This window comes from Hipposideros armiger, unplaced genomic scaffold (assembly GCF_001890085.2).
Source record: "Hipposideros armiger isolate ML-2016 unplaced genomic scaffold, ASM189008v1 scaffold_213, whole genome shotgun sequence".
NCBI lineage: Eukaryota > Metazoa > Chordata > Mammalia > Chiroptera > Hipposideridae > Hipposideros > Hipposideros armiger.
The window spans coordinates 116,826-136,762 of NW_017731563.1; the positions used below are offsets into that span (position 1 = coordinate 116,826).

Here is a 19,937-nt window from a genome sequence, read left to right on the forward strand (position 1 = left end):
TACAAGGTGTGATCAAACAATATGGTGAATGTTTAAATAAAACAAATTTATTACAGTAAAAGACACATTGCCATTAATCCACTTTAAAATACTCCTCCTTGCTTCAAACACACTAATCCCATCGTTCTTGCCACTTTCTGAGGCAGTTCTGGAAGCCCTCTTTCGTGAGTGTCTTTAGTTGCACTGTCCTGGCTGTCTTGATGTCCTGAATCATTTTGACTTTGGGGAAGAACCAGAAGTCGCAAGGTGCCAGATCCAGTAAATAAGGTGGATGAGGACACACTGTAATGTTTTTATTTGACATAAATTGCCATATACCAGAAGCGATGTGTGACACGGAGCATTGTCATGATGGAGGATGATTTACAGCACACTTTAAAACATGCCTTCTCTCAACCGTAGCTCACACCCGACTGACTGCACTGAACAAGTTGAAACTTGTCACACACTGTTACTAAGGTTTGACATGCTGCTTCCTGTATTGAAGATCCCTGCCTTTCCATTGGATGGCACTCGGCAGCAGCATTCACCGTATTTTGTGATCACAACTGAAAGGTTCCGTGTCATACATCACTTCTGATACAGCAATTTCTGTCAAATAAAAACATTACAGTGTGCTCTCATCCACATTATTCACCAGATCTGGCTCCATGTAACTTCTGGCTCTTCCTCAAAGTCAAAATGATTCAGAACATCAAGGCAGCCACAACAGTGCAACTAAAAACACTCATGAAAGAGGACTTTTAGAACTTCTTCAGAAAGTGGCAAGAACGATGGGATAAGTGTGTTCGAAGTGAGGAGGAGTATTTTGAGGGGGATTAATGGCAATGTGTCTTTTACTGTAATACATTCTTTAAATTTAAACATTAATTTTTTTAACCACACCTTGTACATAGATGTAAATCTATAACAATAATAGCACAGAGAATGGGAGGAAGGAAATAAACTATTGTAAGTTGTTATATTATATGAGAAATATTATCTTTGAAAGTAGACAATGAAAACTTAACAACAAATATTGTAAACCCTAGAGTAAATGCTAAATAAATAAATGAACCAATAGTGTCTATAAGCCAACAGTGGAGATGAAATGAAGTACCAGAAAATACTCAATTTAAAAGAAGGCAGGAAAAGGTGGAAAAAGAATAAAAGAACAAATGAGACAAATAATAACTTTAGTAAGATGGTAGATTTAAATCTAACCATATTGATAAATTAAATTAAATGTAAATGATCTAAGCATTCCCATTAAAAGACAGATTGTCAGGCTAGACTTAAAAAAAAAAAAAAGCCAGATCCCACAATATGTTATCTGTAAGAAAAAACACTTTAAATTTAAAGACACAGGTTAAAACAAAAGGATGGGGGAAATGTAAAGTGCTGTATTGGTTTTCTATGCCTGCCATGACAAATTATCACAAATGTAGTGGCTTAAGCCATTCACATTAATTATCTTACAGTTCTGTAAGTTAGAAATCCAACATGGGTCTGACTAAGCTAAAATCAAGGCACTTGGCAATGCTGCATTCCTTCCCAGACAGCTCTAAGGGAGAATCAGTTACCTTGCCTTTTACATCTCCTAGAGGACACCCACATTCCTTATGGCCTTTTCCTCCATCTTCAAAGGAAATAAAAAGGGCCTAGTCCTTCTTATATCTCTGACTATGCTTTTGTAGTCAGTCTCACTGTGACCACAACCAGAAAAGGTTCTTCATTTTTAAGGAATCATGCAGTTAGGTTGGGTTCACCTGGATAGCTCAGGACAGTCTCCCATCTCAAGGTCTTTAGTTTTAATGGCATTTGCAAAGTCTCTTTTGTCATGTTCCCAAGATAAGACAGGGACATTTTGGGGAGCCATTATTCTGCCTACCACACATTCAAACATTAATCATGAGCAAGCTGGAGTGGCTATAAGACAATTACTCATAGAGCATTTATCAAAATAGATAATAAATTTGACCATATAAAAGTTCCAAAAGGTTGAATACATTTAAAAAGATTGAACTCATATGGAGTATGTTCTCTGACCACAAAGGAATTAAATTAGAAATTAATACTAGAAAGATTTGAAGGTAACAGGGAAATTATAAAATATTTTGCACTAAATGAAAATGAAAACAAATTTTGCAGGATGCATCTAAAACAGTGCTTAGTAGGAACTTTGGTGCTTTAAATGCTTATATTGAAAAAGAAGAAAGGTCTAAAGTCAGTAATGTAAGTTTCCATCTTAAGAAGCTAGTAAAAGAAAGGAAAAAAATAAAGGTAAGAGGAAATCAATGAAATAGAAAATTAATAAACAATAGAGAAAGATCAATGACACCAAAGACTGGTTGTTTGAAAATATCATAAAGATAGATGAATCTCTATCCAGACTGATTTTAAAAAATACACACATTACCAATTTCAGGAATGAAAGAGGAGATACCACTACACCGCCTACAGACATTGAAAGGCTAATAGAAAAATATTATGAACAACTTCATGCCAACAAGTTTGACAACTGAGATGAAACAGATACATTTATGAAAGACTTGTATTAATTTCCTATTGCTGCTGTTAAACTACCACAAACATAGTGACTTAAAACAACACGAATTGTATTATCTTACAGTCCCAGGAGTCAGAACTCCAAAATGGATTTCACCTGGCGAAAATGAAGGTGTTGGCAGGACTCCATTGGTTTCTCTGCGCTTGTTATGCTGGTACTGGCAGGGTTATATAGGTTTCTCTGCATTTCTGGAGGCTGTTTGAGGATCTGTTTCCCTCCATTTTCCAGCTTCTGTAGACTACTTGCATTTCTGGCTTCTGTTTCCCAGATGGCAATTACTTCACTCTGACCTCTGCTCTATTGTCACATCTCATCTCTGACACTCTTGCCTCACTCATAAAAACTCTTGTGATTACATTATAACCATCCAGATAATCCAGGATAATATTCCCATTTTAAGACCCTTAATTTAATCACACATTTAAAGTTGTTTTTGCCATGTAAGGTAATATATTCACAGGTTTTAGCAATTAAGACATAGACATCTTTGGGAGGTCATTCTGCCTGCCAGAGACACAAATTACCAAAATGGATACACAAAAAAATACAATATTTAAATAGCTCCGTATTTGTTGAAGAACTTGAATGTGTAGTTAAAAATCTTCCCACAAAGAAAGCTCCAGGCTGATGTGGCTTCAATGATGAATTCTGTCAAAGATTTAGGAAAGAAATGATCTTTTACTGTTTATACCAAACACAAAAATTAACCCCAAATGGATTATAGACCCAAATATAAAAACAAAAACTATAAAACTTCTAGAAGAAAACATAGCAGAATATGTTTTTGGCTTTGGGATAGGCAAAGAATTTTTAGGTAGCACACAAAAAGCATGAAATATAAAAAGAAAAAATTGGTAAGTTTTTCTTCATCAGATTAAAAACCTTTGCTCTTCAAAAGACCACGTTAAGAAATCGAAAAGTCAAACCACTGACTAGAGAAAATATTTGCAATATACTCATATATGCCTGACAAGACTGCTTTCTAGAATATATAAAGAATTCTTACAACTCAATAAGAAGACAAGCAGTTCAATAGAAACAGTGAGCAAAGATTTACAAATGGCCAATAAGCACACAAGAAGATGCCCAACAGCATTAAGTCATGAGGGGAACACTTATTAAAGCCATATTAATATACTATTACTTACTTGAGTTGATAAAATCAACAAAGTTTAAAAATACCAAGTGTTAGCAAGGATATAAAACATGTGAACCTCTTATATGTTGATGATGAGAATAAAAAATAGTACAACAACTTTAGAAAACAATCTGGCAGTTTCTTTTTATTAAGTTAAATATTTACTTCATATATGACTCAGCAATTCCAATTCTAGATTTTTCCTCCAGATAAAACATGGAAACATATGCCTACATAAAACATATGAAACAACATATTAGAACATATGTCCACACAAAAATCGTGTCCATTCATGATCATTGCAGCTTTATTCAAAATAAGCAAAATGTGGAAACAATCAAAATGTCCATCAACAGGTGAATAGATAAATTATGGTATATCTATACTATAGAATACTACTCAGAAATAAAAAGGAACCAACTATTGATACTTATAACAGAACAGATGAATCTCAAAAGCATTGTGCTGGGCTGGCCGAGTGGCACATTGGTTAAGAGCTGGCTTGGGACGCCAGAGATCCTGGGTTCGGATCCCACATATGAGGGCCAGTGACATTGCCCTACACAGCTAAGATGCTGAACAACAGCTCAACCTGGAGCTGGGCTGCAGTGAGTCACCTGCCACTGCGTAGGCTGCAGCCCCTGCTGCAGTGGGTTGCCATGGGCTACCGTGTGTAGCCAGTAGCCAGCAGCCAGCGTGAGCGGCCAGCAGCCGCGGTGAGCGGCGTCCAGAAGCTGGCGACTGATCTGCCTCACCAGGGAAGAGCGCAATGACGGTGCCAACTTGGGCCAGTGAAGCAACGTCCTCCACAACTAGACTGAAGAACAAAAGGACAGCAACTTGTCTGTTCCCCATCCCCCAATTCCCCAATAAAAATTAAAAAAAAAGCATTGTGCTGAGCAAAAATGACAGACACAAAAGAGTATATACTGTATGATTGCCATATATATAAAATTCTAGAATGGCAGAGCTAATTTTTCTTGACAGAAAGTAGATCAGCAGTTGACCGGGACTGAGAATGAGAGTAATGGACTCCAAAAGGGCATAAGGTTACTTTTTGTAGTGATGGAACATTTGACTACTTGGGTGTATATGTCAAAATTCACTGAACTGTGCACGCAAAGTGGGTGCATATTATGACATGTAAATTGTAATTCGACAAAGTTTAATTTTTAAAATAAAAGAAAAAACAATTAAAAATGAAAACACTTGGGCCCCATTCCTAGTGATTCCACCACAGCAGGACTAATATGGGACCCAAATATCTGCATTTAAAGAAGCCGCATGGATAATTATGCTGCAGGTTGTTTCACTTATAGGAATATTACTGGTCTTTATGAGCATCCAACTCTTGGACAATAACTCAACCAAACAAGCAAAGAAAATTCAGAAGAAAAGTTTGATTTTTTTGTGTGCCCTCATTCCATCCTCCAACCTCCACTCTTTAGCTGGAATGCTGATTGCTACCAAATTACTCTCCTGGGTCCTCTGTTCTAACTGATGGCTCAGCTGTGGATAAGCTCCCTTCACTCATTCTTTACAAAAGGAAGTCTGCTAGGAAAATAAATGAGAAGAAAGGAAAATAAATGAGAAGAAAGCAAAATAAAAACACATAACAAGTGCAGGGAAACCAATATATTTGCAGAGCACAGATCTCTTCCCATAAGGTCATTCAAGTCTGGCACCAGACGGGCTTGGCTGGCCCAGCTCATTGGACACATGGTATCCACAGATATGCCTGCCATGGAGGAACAGCAGGCCAGGGAACCTAAAGGACCACCTGCGTGGAGAAGTGAAGAGTACAATAGATATGCTAAGAGCACTCATTGCCCAGAGGAGAGGGTCATTTCCCTGCCAAATTAGATTAAAACTAAGATGCACTATTTCCATTCCTTAATCTTTTCCTGCTAACATATCTTCACCATTTTCTGGCCCCTTGTTCTACCTGTTGAAATCCTTCCCATCCTTCATGGCCCAGCTTGAATAATGCCTCTTCCTTATCAGCTCCCCACAGTTAAACACAACCTCTCCTTCCCTGGAACTTCTATGGCACTTGGCTTGAAGGGCTCTTGCAGAATTTTATTTTAAAGATTTTTTAATTGGGGAATTGGGGTATAGGATCTTTATTGGGGAATTGGGGGAAGGGGAACAGACAAGTTGCTGTCCTTTTGTTCTTCAGTCTAGTTGTGGAGGATGTTGCTTCACTGGCCCAAGTTGGCACCATCATTGCACTCTTCCCTGGTGAGGCAGATCAGTCGCCGGCTTCTGGACGGCCGCTCACTGCGGCTGCTGGCCGCTCACGCTGGCTGCTGGCTACACACGGTAGCCCATGGCAACCCACTGCCGCAGGGGCTGCAGCCTACACAGTCGCAGGTGACTCATGGCAGCCCAGCTCCAGGTTGAGCTGTTGTTCAGCATCTTAGCTGTAGAGGGCAGTGTCACTGGCCCTCATATGTGGGATCCGAACCCAGGCTCTCTGGCGTCCTAAGCCAGCTCTTAACCAATGCGCCACACGGCCAGCCCATCTTGCAGAAATTTTGATTTGTATTTTAGTTATTATTGTGCACACCATATCTACTCTACTAAATTGTAATCTTGTTGATTATAGAAACTATAAGTTATTATCTAGCTAGATGTAGCCCGCATAGTTCCCAGTACATAGCACTTAGTGGGTGTTATACATACATTTATTGTAGAAATTAATGAGTGCTTCAGTCCATGCTAATTCATATCTCTGAGCTTTTGCTTATGCTGCTCCATCTTTCTAGAAAATCCTTCCCACTTCAAGTGTTATTTCCTTCAATAAGCTTCCCCAGATCCCCACACTGTTAGGCTCCTATAGCACTCTGGGCATATCCCTATTTTATCACTTACAACCACCACTGTATATTGAAATTAAATATTTATTACCTGTTTCACATACTTAATCACAAGCTTCAAGAAGTCAAAGATTCCATCCCAATCATCCTTATCTTACCACCACCTAGCCCAGTGTTTTGCAGTAGCATGAATTTTATAAATATTTTTTCAAACAGAATGACCCCTTCAGAAGTTTCTGGAAGCATTAGCCCATGACACAGAGGGCCTGGTTCATTTACTTTGTGTTCTTATTAGAATGGCCCAAACTGTCCTGAGCTCTAATTTCCAGAGAAAACCCAGCATAAACGACCTTCCCATTCTAAGTTTCCTCTTCGCTGAACAAAGAAGTAGGACTAGATGTTCTCTAAGGTCCCTTACAGTCTCATGATCCTTGTGTTCCAGAGAATTCCCCAGCAGAATAGATGTTGAGTACAAAAGAGGCAAGGGCGGCCTCTCCTCAGAAGGTTTTTAAGATGAACCCCCAGCCTCTGGGATAGCTGGGCATAGGGAAAAGAATTCGTGATCCTTTCAGAGTCCCGTGACTTCCTCCTTTTAAATATCTCTCTCTCTCCTTTTGCCATCTTCCCTTTTTTCTGCTTCCTCGTTCTCCCAGCCTCTCCCTCTTCTTGTCCTCTTTCCTTATTTGCTTCCCCTTTCCTACCCGTCCCACAGCACTTTCCCAGTACCTCTACTTCCGCCTTGCCAGCTTTCCTGTTCTCTCTGGATTTATCTTATCCACCTCGGCTCTTCTTCGTTTATCCGGCTCTACTACCTACTCTCTCACCCGACACTCCCCCGCCCCCCTCCTCCCTTCTGTCAGCCCTGTAGGAAACCGAGGATCCTCACGAAGCCGGGAGGTGGGTGGACGAAGAAGCCTGGAGTTGGGAGGGTGGGTAGGTTGGCCCTGGCGCCGCGGTCCCGCCCCTCGGTGCGTGTGTGAATGTGTGGCCGTGACGCGGCGCCGGCGGCGGGGAGGGAGGCTGGGCCCGCAGAAGAGGGAAGCGAGCGGATCGCTGGGGCTGCTCCGCTCCTGCGCGCCCTCGCGCTCCCTGTCGCCCGCCGAGGCGCAGGCAGGGCACAGGAGGCGGCGGGCGGCATGGAGAGCCTGCTGGAGAATCCGGTGCGTGCCGTGCTCTACCTCAAGGAGCTCACGGCCATCGTGCAGAACCAGCAGAGCCTCATCCACACCCAGCGCCAGCGCATCGACGAGCTGGAGAGGCGGCTGGACGAGCTAAGCGCCGAGAACCGAAGCCTGTGGGAGCACCAGCAGCTGCTGCAAGCCCAGCCTCCGCCTGGGCTCGTCCCCCCGTCGCCAACCCCGCTGCCTGCTATCCCAGTCACTGCTGCCGCCGCCGCCGCCGCCGGGGCCCAGGAACCGCTCCAGAACCACGGACAGCTCCTGCCCGCTTCGCCACAGCCTGCGCCGGAGCAGCCACCGCTTCAGCACCACGGACAGATCCTGGTGCAGCCCCCTCCGGGCCCCAGCAGCAGGGCTCACGCACCCCAGTCGCCCCACCAGCACCCGGTGGCGCCTGGGGCGGTCGCCGACAAGGAGAAGGAGCGTCCCCCGAGTTGTTGCGCTGCCGCTGGAACCCTCCTTCAGCACAAATCCCCCGCTGCCCTCAGCAAGGGCGTCCTGAGCAGGAGACCCGAGTGAGTGGGGAAGAAGGCATGGGGTCTGTTGTGGTAGGAGAAAGGGAAGGAAATGGGTATGAGGAGGAGAAAGAGGGGAAATCGGGTGCACTAAGAGTCTGGAGGACTAGGGTAATGGGGAAAGAAGGGAGTGGTATCAGTGTTTGAGAGGGTTTATGGGGGTGCTGGGGCAAAGTACCCAGACCATCACTGGGGACAAAGGAGAAAATAAATGGGGTTTAAGTGATTGGGGATATTGGAAACTGGCAGCTTTTAAAGTAGACGAGATTTAGAGGAAGTTGGGGTGAAGATTAAACTGAAAAAAATAGTCTTAAAGAATGCTTTTAAGTCAGGAAAATTTTGGAAGTGAGTTTGGCTAGTAAAGTTATTTGAATGAAAAGTGAGACATGAATAAGGCGAAGGCTTGGCAAAGAGGTGTGTTAAGAGCTTTCAAAGGACTAGGGCCCAGGAAGAGTAGAATTGGGGTCGGAGGGAATTGCGGAGGGAGAGGATGAGGCTGAAGAGCAGGAGTGAGGTGAGAAGTCAGGGGGGCCTGGATGTAGAGGAAGATGAAGGGTGAAAGGAAAGATTTCCCACAGGAACAAGCTGGCTCTTTAATTGATGCAGTGGGAGTCAGAGAGGAGTGACTCATTTAGGGAAGCTTACTCTGCTCTGACCTGAGTGGGTGCCTTTCATATGGATCCCCATAGAACCAAAGGGGTGCAAGGTAACAACCTACCAAGACAATGGAAGACTCAGTTATAGTGTGAGGCCTCAGTCTGGTCAGAGCGTTTCCCTCTGACTCAAGGAGGGTTTCTGTGCAGGGTGTTTGGCAGTCATGGAAAGGGAACAATGATGAGAGAGATAGTTGGCAAATGGAGTTGGGTATTTGAATGTAATTCTTGTTTAAATCTGTTATGGCTGGTGATTGCAAACCTTGTTCCCCTTTGGTTCTTGGGTGATAACTGGAGTCTCATGTTGAGTCTTGAGAGAAATATGCTAATTAACCTCCCATGAGGGACTCCAGGACTGCAAGCTCTTCCTTCATTCCCAATGTCTATGAACTAAGGACATGGGAAGAAGAGGAAAGAGGAGCAGAATATTCTCTCTGTATTGGGAAGGCTGTGACATGTCAGCCTCCTTTCTCTGGTTGGAAAGATGATAAGAGAACTCCATGGAAGAACAGCTCAGGGAAAATCAGTACCTGGTCAACACCCAACCCTGACAATGCTGCTGCTGAAGGAGTTGGGTTGGGGGTGTGGGGGTGAGGAGAGCCAAGAATCGCATCTTCACCCAGTCTTGGCATGCTTTAGGTCTGGGATACTTGTGAAGATTTGATGTACTTCTTAAAAACTCATTTTCCCCTCACATCTACTGTAGAGTTGAAGAAGTTGGGTCAGGACATGTTAGCTTACAGGGTAGATTTGACCAGAACCATGGGATCCTAGAGAGAAAGATCTAGGATGATCTGACTTGGCAAACCTAATGCATTTAATGCAAGCCCCTAAAAGATGCAGTTTTCTTCCCCAGCTCCCTCAATGGCTCATTTGCTCTTCTTTCAATTTCACCATTTTCTTTCCTTATCTAGCATAAAAAAACAGAAAGTCAGTTTTCCCTCATGCCCATAGCTCATCAAAAGGTTCAAGATACCATGTGGCTTTTTTCCCAGATAAGGGGAAAGAACTATTCCATTCCGCCTCCCTGGGGGCAGCCACAGCTTCCTGGTAATGATGGTTCTTCACCCGATTCCTCTCTTCATGGCCTTTGGTGTCTCCTTTTCTTCCACTTCATCCCACTTTCTTTGCATTCCTTCAGAGGACTGTGTGGGCAAGAAGGGGTGAAGAAAGATTTTTTTCTTGGATAAGGACTTTGCTGTGACACCCAAGTGGCTTAGAGAGCCCCACCTCTCTTGCCCAAGGGCTCTTGCTGGGAATTCAGGGATTTAGGAATCACCTGGATTCCTATCCAGCCTCACATGGAAAAACCAGAGAGGAACCATCATCTTTCCTTCTCCCTTGTCCTGCTTCTGCTTCCCAAGAGCAGACAAAAATAAGAAATAATTAGAATGGTGGAGGAGAGTGGAAGTTGTTGGAAATCTCTCACTTAGGAAGTTGTGCCGGGCACTAAGCAGTTAATACCACCAGTAGCTCCTTCACTTCTCCAGATTCTTCAGCTTTTTCTCCTGTTCCCCAAGTCTGGACACCCAGAGATTAGAGAGCTTGGGCCTGGACATACATGCCTCATCTCCTCCCTGCAGCTCTCTCTCCCTTTAGATGTGAAATCATGGGCACCTTGGCTTGCTGAATGCCTTTTGGACCACCCATTTCTCCCCACTGTTTTTGCCTAACTTCAACCCAAGTTTCCCCCACAGAACCTCAGGATGGAATCATCTTTGCTGACTATGTTTGGCCCCACCTTGCTCTCTACTGATGACCCCCATTTTGTATATCTGTCCTTCTCTGCCCATGCCTTTCACTGGTGCAGGACTAGATGCAGCCAGCAGGCAGGGAGATCTCTATTGACAGGGTGAGGTGAGGAGATGAGCAGAGCCAGCAGCCCTCTCCCTGGTGTTTCTCCTGGAGAGCTCCCTGCTGAACCAGTCCTTTACTAGGGGTGCTGAAGTAGAAGGAAGAGACGGCAGAGGGGGTTTTTGGATTACCATTTTGCTGAAATCTTTTTTCATTTCTTATTTTCCCTTCTTTGGCCTCATTATAGTGAGAATGCTGCCCCAGGAGGTTGTGAGGGGTGGGTAAGCATTACCAGGGGCCAGGCACTGTGTTAGATGCATTATCTCATCACACAGTTTGTCTCTTATCCCCAGAACTCTTCTTCCTGCCCAAATCCAGGAGAGACAGGAGCCCCAGGGAACCTGGGACTGGGAAATAATGGACTGTTTAATTGTCATCAGATCTGCATTAATATGCAGGCTGGCCTCTCTCCCTTCTTCAGCCGAGGGAGATAGAAAGGCCTTGGAGGTCAGGCCAAGGAAGCAACGATGTGGGGATGAGTGAGTGCAGAGAAATCATAGAAAAAAGATACTCGAGAGGTTAAAATTCTTTTTCTGCATGCTTCATGGCTCTTGCTAAGCTCCAGCCCCCACTGCTTTTGCCTCTTAATGAAAGCAGCAATCGTAGCTTCCTCCTCTTTATTTTTCAATCAAGGCTCACAGCATCTACAGAATTGATTATCCCTTTCCTGGCTGGAGCCAGAGCCTCAGCCTGACCTGGCAAAGTCTCCTCCTTACAGCGGAAGCACACGACGCTACCTGAAGCTACTGGCTTCAGTGTGACAACAGCTTCTCTGTTTAAGCCCACCCACCCAGCCGTGCATTTAGAGCCTGTGGATCCCAGGGCTTGCCCAGGTCCCCAAGCAGAGGGTTATTGGAGGCTGGGTTAGATTCTTGCATTATAATTCAGTTAGCTCCTACACCAGACTCCTCATCTCCAAGTGGCCATGAAGCCTGAATGGTTCAGTAGCTCCTATACTCTTTTATCTTCCTTCCTCTCGTTTCCTTCTATACACTTCCTCTTCCTCACTATTTCCCCCCTTTCTCTTTTTCCTTCCTTCTCTCTTCTCCCTCTCTTCCCTCCCTCCACACACTTTCTCTCTCCCATATTTTCTTCTTTCTATCCTCTGCTTCTGCGTAAGCTGCATAAGGAAGTCTCCTTCTCTCTAAAGTCTCCTCTCTACTCCCAATTCTTTCAGCATAAAATAAATCTTGGGTCATCTTTTGAGCTCCGTGGTCTCATACTGACCAGAGGCTAGAGGATGACTAAAAGAGCATTGGGTGTGCTTTTTACCCTGTTATCTAAGATGCTAATTGGAGTAGGTATCTTTGCTTGGAGGTGCAGCTCATGATGGGGCCATCCTGGGAGCTACTGAAAGAGTATGAAGGGTCTGTCAGTCAGTCAACTCTATTGTATCAAGGGTCCAGTCCATTCAAATCCCTGCACTCTCTGCTATGGAAAGATAGGAAAGAAGCAAACAGTCCCGGCTTAACATATAGGAAACATGTATCTGGAAGCATCTAAACAAGTATAAGCAGACTGCAGTTGCCCAGAGCTACCCTCTATCAGAAAAGAACAGGGTGAAAGGGTGAGCATACAAATCACATTCAGAGCACACAGAGAAGATTTTCTGGGTTGGAGTCAAGGGTTTCTGTCAGGAACAGTAAGAATAAAGGATAGCTGATAGGGGACAGTGCCCGGAAGATTCAATGCACAGAGATATCTGTACTGCATATGCATATCATCCCGTCTTCTGACAGTATAGTCACCCACTACCCTAACCCCATCCCCCCAAGCAAAACCCTATCAACAGGGTAAGGGAAGCCTCAGTACTCAGGGTCCTTTGCTACCTCGTGCCTAGAAAGCCTGGCTGCTGAGGAAACAGCGTTATGGTCAGTGCTCATCAACCTGCCTGTCATTCTGTTCCCTGTCCCCAGCAAGGAGAGGACTTCTAGCTGGTAAGCAGGAAAATGGCGCCAGAATGAAGCTGAAAGAAGGGAGTGTGTGTCTTTTTGCTCATCTGGGAGCTGGCATGGAGTAGGCCCTTGTAAAGATTTGCTGTCCCCTGCCTTTCCAAGGGCCCAGACTGCTGCTCTTCCCTCCCTTTCACCCCAAAAGAACAATTCAAGAGAAACAAGTCATCCCCAGCTTTTGGGAAGTGCTGACGGTCTTCCTCCCCCTCACCAGCCCCCTTTGCCGCGCTCAGGCCCTGCTCTCTCCTTCCTTACTCCCCAGCCCTTCCTAGACCCACAGGGCCTCACAAAGGCATCCTGGAACCTTTCTTTCCCTGTTGGCCTGAAACCAAGCAAGAGGAGCAGCAGTTGTTCCTGCTGATTCAGCAAATATCTGTGAAGCCTGAGTTTCAAAGGTCACTCATGAAAAAAAGGCAGATGGGGTCAGGTCTGGGTGGAGAGCCAACGAAAGGGAGGGCAATATGGAAAAGGAGCGGACAGCTGGGCCACACAGCTCTGTCCATGGTCTGGGAAGACACTTCGATCCTGAATTTAAATCCTGTGTAAAGATTTTTAGACAGACTGGCTTTGTTGGGGAACCTAAACATTTCTTCACTGGGGCTCAAATATACTCTCAGTGACCCTGGACATAGGGCAGCAGCAGCTTATTAAGGGGTTTCTTAGTAAAAGGTCCTGGGGATACTCTCATCACAACTGGCAGATCCCCAATACAAAGCCCTCTGGCAGGATTTTTGAGGTTTGGGCCACTGCAGCTCCTTCGCCTGCTTCTGGAAAAGCACAAAGTGCAGGTTCCCACACAAGCTGCAAAAGGCTTGTTTCCACGGAGGAAAAGGGTAGTTGTCTCCATTTCAAGCAATGAGGGAATTAACAAACAAACAAACAAACACAAAAAAGGATCAGGGGCAGAGGGAGGGAGAAATTAGATTTTTCAGGCTAGAGGAAGTTAAGGAAAGCACAGAATCGCAGAATTTTCACGATCTGGGTGGTTAGAACATGGGCTTCGGTGTCAGGCATAGCTGGGTATGAATCCTGTTCTACCAGCTGCCGGCGTGCGACCTCACATTCATTATTGATCTCCTTTGAGCCTCTGCTTATTCATTTATAAAATGAGAGGTAATATATACTTTGAAGGGTTGTTGTCAGGTTTAAAAGTTAAATAGGATCATTTACCTCGTACTGTTCCAGGCATAAATTACGTGCTCAGTAGGCTGTAGTATTTCTACAGGTGGAGAACCCAGGGCCCCAGGCTCATCCACAGTCAGAGCACTGCAATAGACAGGATCCAGGTTCAGGATTCCTTTCCTTCTTCAGACCAGCTTTCTACATGTGCCCTTTCCATATCTGCCCCTCTTCCTCAGGACACCGTGCATCTAGGCTGTTCCAGATACTGAATGTGGAGATCACACTGAAATGCACCAGGCAGGACGAACCACCATCCACTAGTGATCTGTGATGAGGGCTCACAGCTTGATAGCTGGGAAATTTTCCATAAGCCCAACTTAAGTCTCATTTGTTGCATTTTAGGATTATTTGTACTTTTCTTTAGGACATTGAAAGGATCTGAGTTACCAGGACTACAGTGCCCCATAGTGATAAGCACGAACTTCCTCATTTTCTAAACAGGAAAACTACAGTCTTGTCTAGTAAATGCACGTGTCAGGAACAAATGGAGAGGATGGGAGGAATGGAGCCTGAACCAGGAGAATGTCTTCCACTTGAAATGATTGAAAGCTAAATCCACTTCTCCGAATTCTTCTGTCCTGAGGACAGAAGGGTAGACCTGCTGTTTGCAGGACTCTGAGGTCAGAAAGCTAGAAAGAATAGCAGAGAAAGACCAAGAAAAGGAGAGGCCTGGTGTGCTGTTGTGGGGTTTTGGGTGGTAGCTGGTGGGGAGAGGTTTAGGAGAAGACTCTGCTTCCTGTGGTCAAGCCTAGAGCACAGATGTTTCTTCTCATGAGGACTTTCTTAGATGAAATACCTTCCAGGAAAAACAGAACGAATGGAAAAGAAAAGATGGTGGGCTTCTAGACTTCTCTGCCAGGGGGGCTGTGGCTGAGAGGCCACCTAGGCAAAGACTGCTGTGTGTGCAGGTGTTGGGGCGCTGGGTGGGGTGCGGGAGGCAGGCTGTTTTGCTGTTGCTCTTTGGAATATCCCATCCTGGAGGGTTATGTAACTCCGCAAGACCGGTGTATGCGCTAAGCAGTGCCTCTTGTCCCTGGCAGGCAGGTAGGCTACTGTGGGCAGAGGGCATGCAGGCTTGTCCAAGTCCCTACTCACTTTCTGTGCTGGCATCAGGCCATTTCCTCTAGGCCACAGCTGCAGGAGCTGGAGGGCTTTAGGAGATGGACTGTGGTCCTGCAGCCCCTCTGGGGAGTCAGGCAAATGGCAGGGCTGGAGAGGTCCTATAGGTCATTTGGTCCAAACTTCTCACTTAGCAAACGAGAAAACCATGGTCTGAGACAGAAGTGACTGGTCTGTCCAAATTAGTCAGTGGCAGAACTAGAACTAGAATTCTTCACCCAGGGCTCTTACCAATCTACAGTGATGGACCAAAAGAACAAGTCAGGACGGCTCCATGGATGTACAGGGCCAAACGCACAGCTGGCTACGGGGGTTTAAGGGACCAGGAAGGTCTCTGCCATCTAGAATATCTTGCCTATGCCAGATATTCCACAATTAGGGATTCCTTTGGGTACTTCAAGGTTATCCCCTTGTTAAAATGCAAATTATCGCAGGACAGGAAGAAAATAACACATTTAGCTACATCAGCCTCTTGTATTTCAGCATGAAAGAGTTGATCTGAGCCATGTCTGAGAGCGGTTTGCTAAAGGAGGAGGGGGCCATGGAGACGCCAGTTGACTAAGGGCAGGAGGCTCCTACAGAGGTGAAGGGCCCACGGGAGAGACTGCCAAGAGCCTAAATGATTGTTATCTCTGCTATATTTGCAGGGAATTGGAACTGTCTTGCCTGGACCTGGCAAGCAAAGGGTGTGTGTATGGGAGGGAGGGGGCGTGAGGGGGGACCCAGGACAGTCTCACATTGGCTTCTTTTGGAAAAGTAATTATCTGGGCTGTAGAAGGGATGCTTTCCCAATGAGCTTCATGTGTAAATGTCTAAGGCAGGAATTTAGGCAGCATCCTGGTGCTTGGTAAGCTCTTTTGATCCTTTCCAGGATCTTAAAGTAATTTTCGGGGTGGCAAAATTTCACACAACTCTTTTGGGGTTTGCTACAGGGCAGAAAGATGTAGGCAGGAAGGGCTAGCAGACAGTAGAGGTTGGTGTTGCATGGACCTAAAGAAGATGGGAGAGGAGATGCTAACTCAACATCTAGGAGGTATTTGATAACTACTGCTTGAATGAATAAACTCTTAGTATACAGGGCCCAGGCAAGCTCATGTGGGTAGAGGGAGAGGAGAGTGTCAGGGCGGAGGAAGATCGCAGCTGGAGGGGGCCCCACCAGGCAGGTAGGGTGCTTAGCCCCACAGCACAGTTTCTGCAGCGGAGCATATGTGAGAAGCTGGATCAGAAGCTCAGCTCTTAGGCCACTGGGCAGGGAGGGGGACATGAGTGCTCCTCCCAGCTAACAGATCCGACCTCAGCTCCATGCATGAGCACGAACAGCCCTCCTCTCCCTCTATGCCTGCCTCTGACCAGTCCAGTCTTCAGCCTGGGAAGCTACATGATTAAGCATGAAAAAGTACTCCAAATGTTTCATCTCTCTGTCTCTCTCTCATACACACACACACACACACACACACACACACAGCCTTGTCAGCAAGTTGAACTAGAAATGGGCATGAGTCTATGAGGATGGGAGGGAAAAGGAACCTAAATTGTGGCCATGTCTCCAGGTAGAAAGAGACAGAGGATCTCCTGGGGTCACCATCTGGCCTGGAACTAACACCCAGGAGCCAACGTCCAGGCTTCAGGTCTTTTCTTCCTATTTATCTACTAGGCAGTGTCAGCTGTGTTCTAGGAAATGTTAGGACACTGACAGGAGGGTGAGTGGGTGGGTGTATGGTTTGGATGTGTGTGGCGGACCGAGTGGGTACGGCTGTGCATGGGTGAGTGTGTTACTGACAGGCTGGGGGAAAGGGATGACAGCCCACACCATACAAAAGATGTGTGGGCCTCATAGCAACGCTCAGCATAGGCCTCCCCATGACACCCTGGTCTCTCACCCTGTCAGGACTTAGGATTCCCTTTCTTTGCATGGCTTATTTCATCTTTCTTGGTTGGCCAGTTCCTCCTGAGTCTTCCCCTCTGTAAAATGGGATGAGTCTACAGTGTCTGCACTCGGGGCTTTCTATCCCTCACTCTGTCTCAAGCAAGAAGGAGACTGAGTCTCTGGAGGCTGTGAGCTCCTGGGAAGAAGGCTGCCTGGAGGCTGGGTGGGTGCAGGGGTGGGGCACCTGGAGCTATTGTCTTTGGAAGCTCCATTACCTGGCAGCAGGGAGATACACAAGGTGAACAGAAAGCTGCAGTGTGGTGTTTCCCCACACCTGTCTTGGCCTAACTGTGGCCAGATCCTGGTGCCATATGACCTCTCAAGGCTCTGGGTGCCTCAGGTTAAACCAGCTGTCTCCCTGCCTCCAATCAGGAATGCACCCCCTACCCCAGGCAGAGAGGCAAGGGAATTCCGTAATTTCTTCCTTGATAAAGGATTCCAATCAAGCACAATTTTCACTCAGCACAATGATTATGTGAAAACAGCAACAAAAACGCTACAAAGCAGTTTGGGACTCTTGCCTGTGTCTAGTTTCAGTGATTTCTGTGCACTGCCTGGTCTTTACAAACAGATGCCCTGGAAGCTTCCAAATGGGCTCCTTCGCATCTTTGACAGTCTTGGAGCTACTTAACTCATAAGAGCCCATCAGGGAAGGCCAGAGGGAATTCCACAGGCAGGTAAGGCGCTTGTTGGGGATACTATCATTCCAAGCAGGAGGACGCCACCAAAAAGCCAGGACTCCCTCACAGGCCCCAAGTATAAGCTTGGAGCAAACCCCTCTCCTCTGAGCCAATGGGAATAAGCGCTTTTTTGCTCCTCTCTCCTCCCCTCGCTCACCAAGTCTGTGGCGAAGCAGAGCTGTTAAGAGGTTGCTGCAGCACGAAGGACCTAGCTTAGATGTGAAAAGTGACTTTCAAATGACAAGAGCCTTAGGAAGGGAGCTCAGGATGGGGGACCGAGGGAGAGAGGGAGATTTCACTTTCACGCTTCCTTTGAAGGGAGGGAGGGAGGGAGGGAGAGAGAGGGAGAGAGGGAGAGGGAACGGGAGGGGGAACGGGAGGGGGAGGGGGAGATCCCTGTGGGCCCGGTGCATGGTGGCGCTGCTCTGCAGGTCCAGGAAGAATGAGGTGAATTCTGCTGGGTCTTCCAACCCCAAATACTCTAGAGATTCCCACTGGGCTCCTTCTGGCCATTCGTGAGTAAAATACGCGAGCAGCAGGAACGCAGAGCTCAGGATTCAGCCCCCTCCCGCCTCGGTTTCCTCCTCCGCCGTTTGTCCCCCAGAGTCGCTCAGAAAGCCTGGGGAAAGCCCTTCCTCCTCCGGCCGCGTCCCCGGGGGCTTCTCGGTGAGGAGGGAACGCCGAGTCAGGCTACCGGCTGTGTGGGTGGGCTGGCTAACTGCTGACAAGCAGGATGGAATCTCCCGGCCCACGCGCCCCTCGGCACATCCCCGCGGGGCGGGCCCCCAGCGCGGGCAAGCCGCGTGTCCAGGTCGCCCCGCCGCCCGCGCTCCTGCACCCCCGCCGGGCGAGGCGGTACTGAGTCACAGGCTCTCAAAGCGCAGCCTTGGCGCGGTCCCCGCATCGCGCCACCCCTGGGTGTTCAGGCTCTGGGGAAGTGGGGGGGCAGGGTGAGCGGGGGCGGGAGAGAGAGGGAGAGGGAGGGGCTGCCCCCGCCTGGTTTCCGGGGCCCTCCGCGTCCGGCTCTCTCCCTCCTCCGGGCGTTCCCCTGTGTCCCCCACCCCCTCTCCCACCCGCGCTCCCCTGGACCCCGTACCCAGCCAGTCTCCCGAGTCTGGCTGTTTCCCTCGGTGTTTCCCCGCCCCCGCGTCTTTGCAGGTTCAGCCTGGCGCGCACACCGCATACCCGCCCACAGCGTCTGGGAGCACCCCCGGCGCCGCCCTCCCTCGCCCACGAACGACGGGAGGGGAGGAGGCTTCGGTGCTGTGTCACCACTCGGTCCTGTTGCTCCTGCCGCCGCCGTCTGGCTCCCTGGGGTCATCCCGGACCCCAAACCAAGACCCGCTCACCCTCCTTCCAGGGTGCGGGCCCTCGGGGCTGATGTGGGCCTCGTTGCCAGGCCTCCGTGGGTCCCAGCCCTGGCCGGTGTGAGTGGATTCCCTTTGAAGAAGAAGGGGAGAAGGGGGGTGGGGGTGGGCTAAGAGGATCAGAGATCAGGACGGTGTCACCGAGGTCCAGTTTTTACTAAGCATCCACCTCCCCTAGCCTTCTTTGTCCGCAGGACACCTTGGCAAGAGGTGCCTTCCCATATTTATATTCGTGTTTTATAGGATCACATAATCTTAGAATTGTGGGCCAACCTATGATGATGCATAAGAGTTCAGAGTGTGGCACTGGTTTTTGAATCCTGACCGGGTCATGCATTTGCTGTGTGATCTTGAGCAGTGAGAGTGCCAGCCTCGGTTTTCCCGGTTTTCCCGTCTGTAAAATGGAAATACAATTAGTACTAACTTCATTGGATTGCTGTAAAACCTAAGAGGTAATGCCAAAAAATCACCAAGCTAGGCAAGGCCTGGTGCACAGTGAGGACTGGAGGGAGTGGAGTAGTTGCTGTTATTTTGAGAATCTTCTGGCAAGAACTGGACCAGAAAGTGCTTTCTGAAGGCAGAGCATATCCTCACTTTCTTGTGTCTTTTAGAGGGCTCAGAACAGGATTACTCCTTTCCTTTTTGGCAGCCCCTCAAGTGTCTGAAGACAGTCATACCGCCTTCCCTAGCCTTTCTGTCCCCTATTTCCCCCTCTCAGTCTTCTTTCAGGGGAACACACCTAAGCCCACCACTTCCTGCTCCATGTGGCTTTGTGGATCTGTCTTCATCTCATCACTGCTCTCCTAGGATCCAGGAGTGAGCTATGGGGCCCAGAGGGTATGGCCAGATCCCCACCCCCAATTTCCTGCCTCGACCATGCAAGTTTTGACCCTGCCTGGCTCTGGACAGCTCCTCAGAACCCAATGGCTTTCTCAGACAGGACATATCAGCCAACGCTCCTAAGCTTTTTCTGCTTGAAGGATTGTGCCCTCTGACTTAAGGCCA

General features: G+C 47.3%; 1 protein-coding gene across 1 annotated transcript in view; it reads left to right on the forward strand.

Moving 5' to 3' along the window:
* The first annotated feature begins 7,510 nt into the window (after positions 1-7,510).
* Positions 7,511-19,937, forward strand: part of IQSEC3 (IQ motif and Sec7 domain ArfGEF 3) — a 121,678-nt gene continuing 109,251 nt past the window's right edge. Inside the window, 1 exon segment of the mRNA XM_019654044.1 lies at positions 7,511-8,198. Within this exon segment, the coding sequence (XP_019509589.1) occupies positions 7,642-8,198 (557 nt within the window). The 5' untranslated portion in view covers positions 7,511-7,641.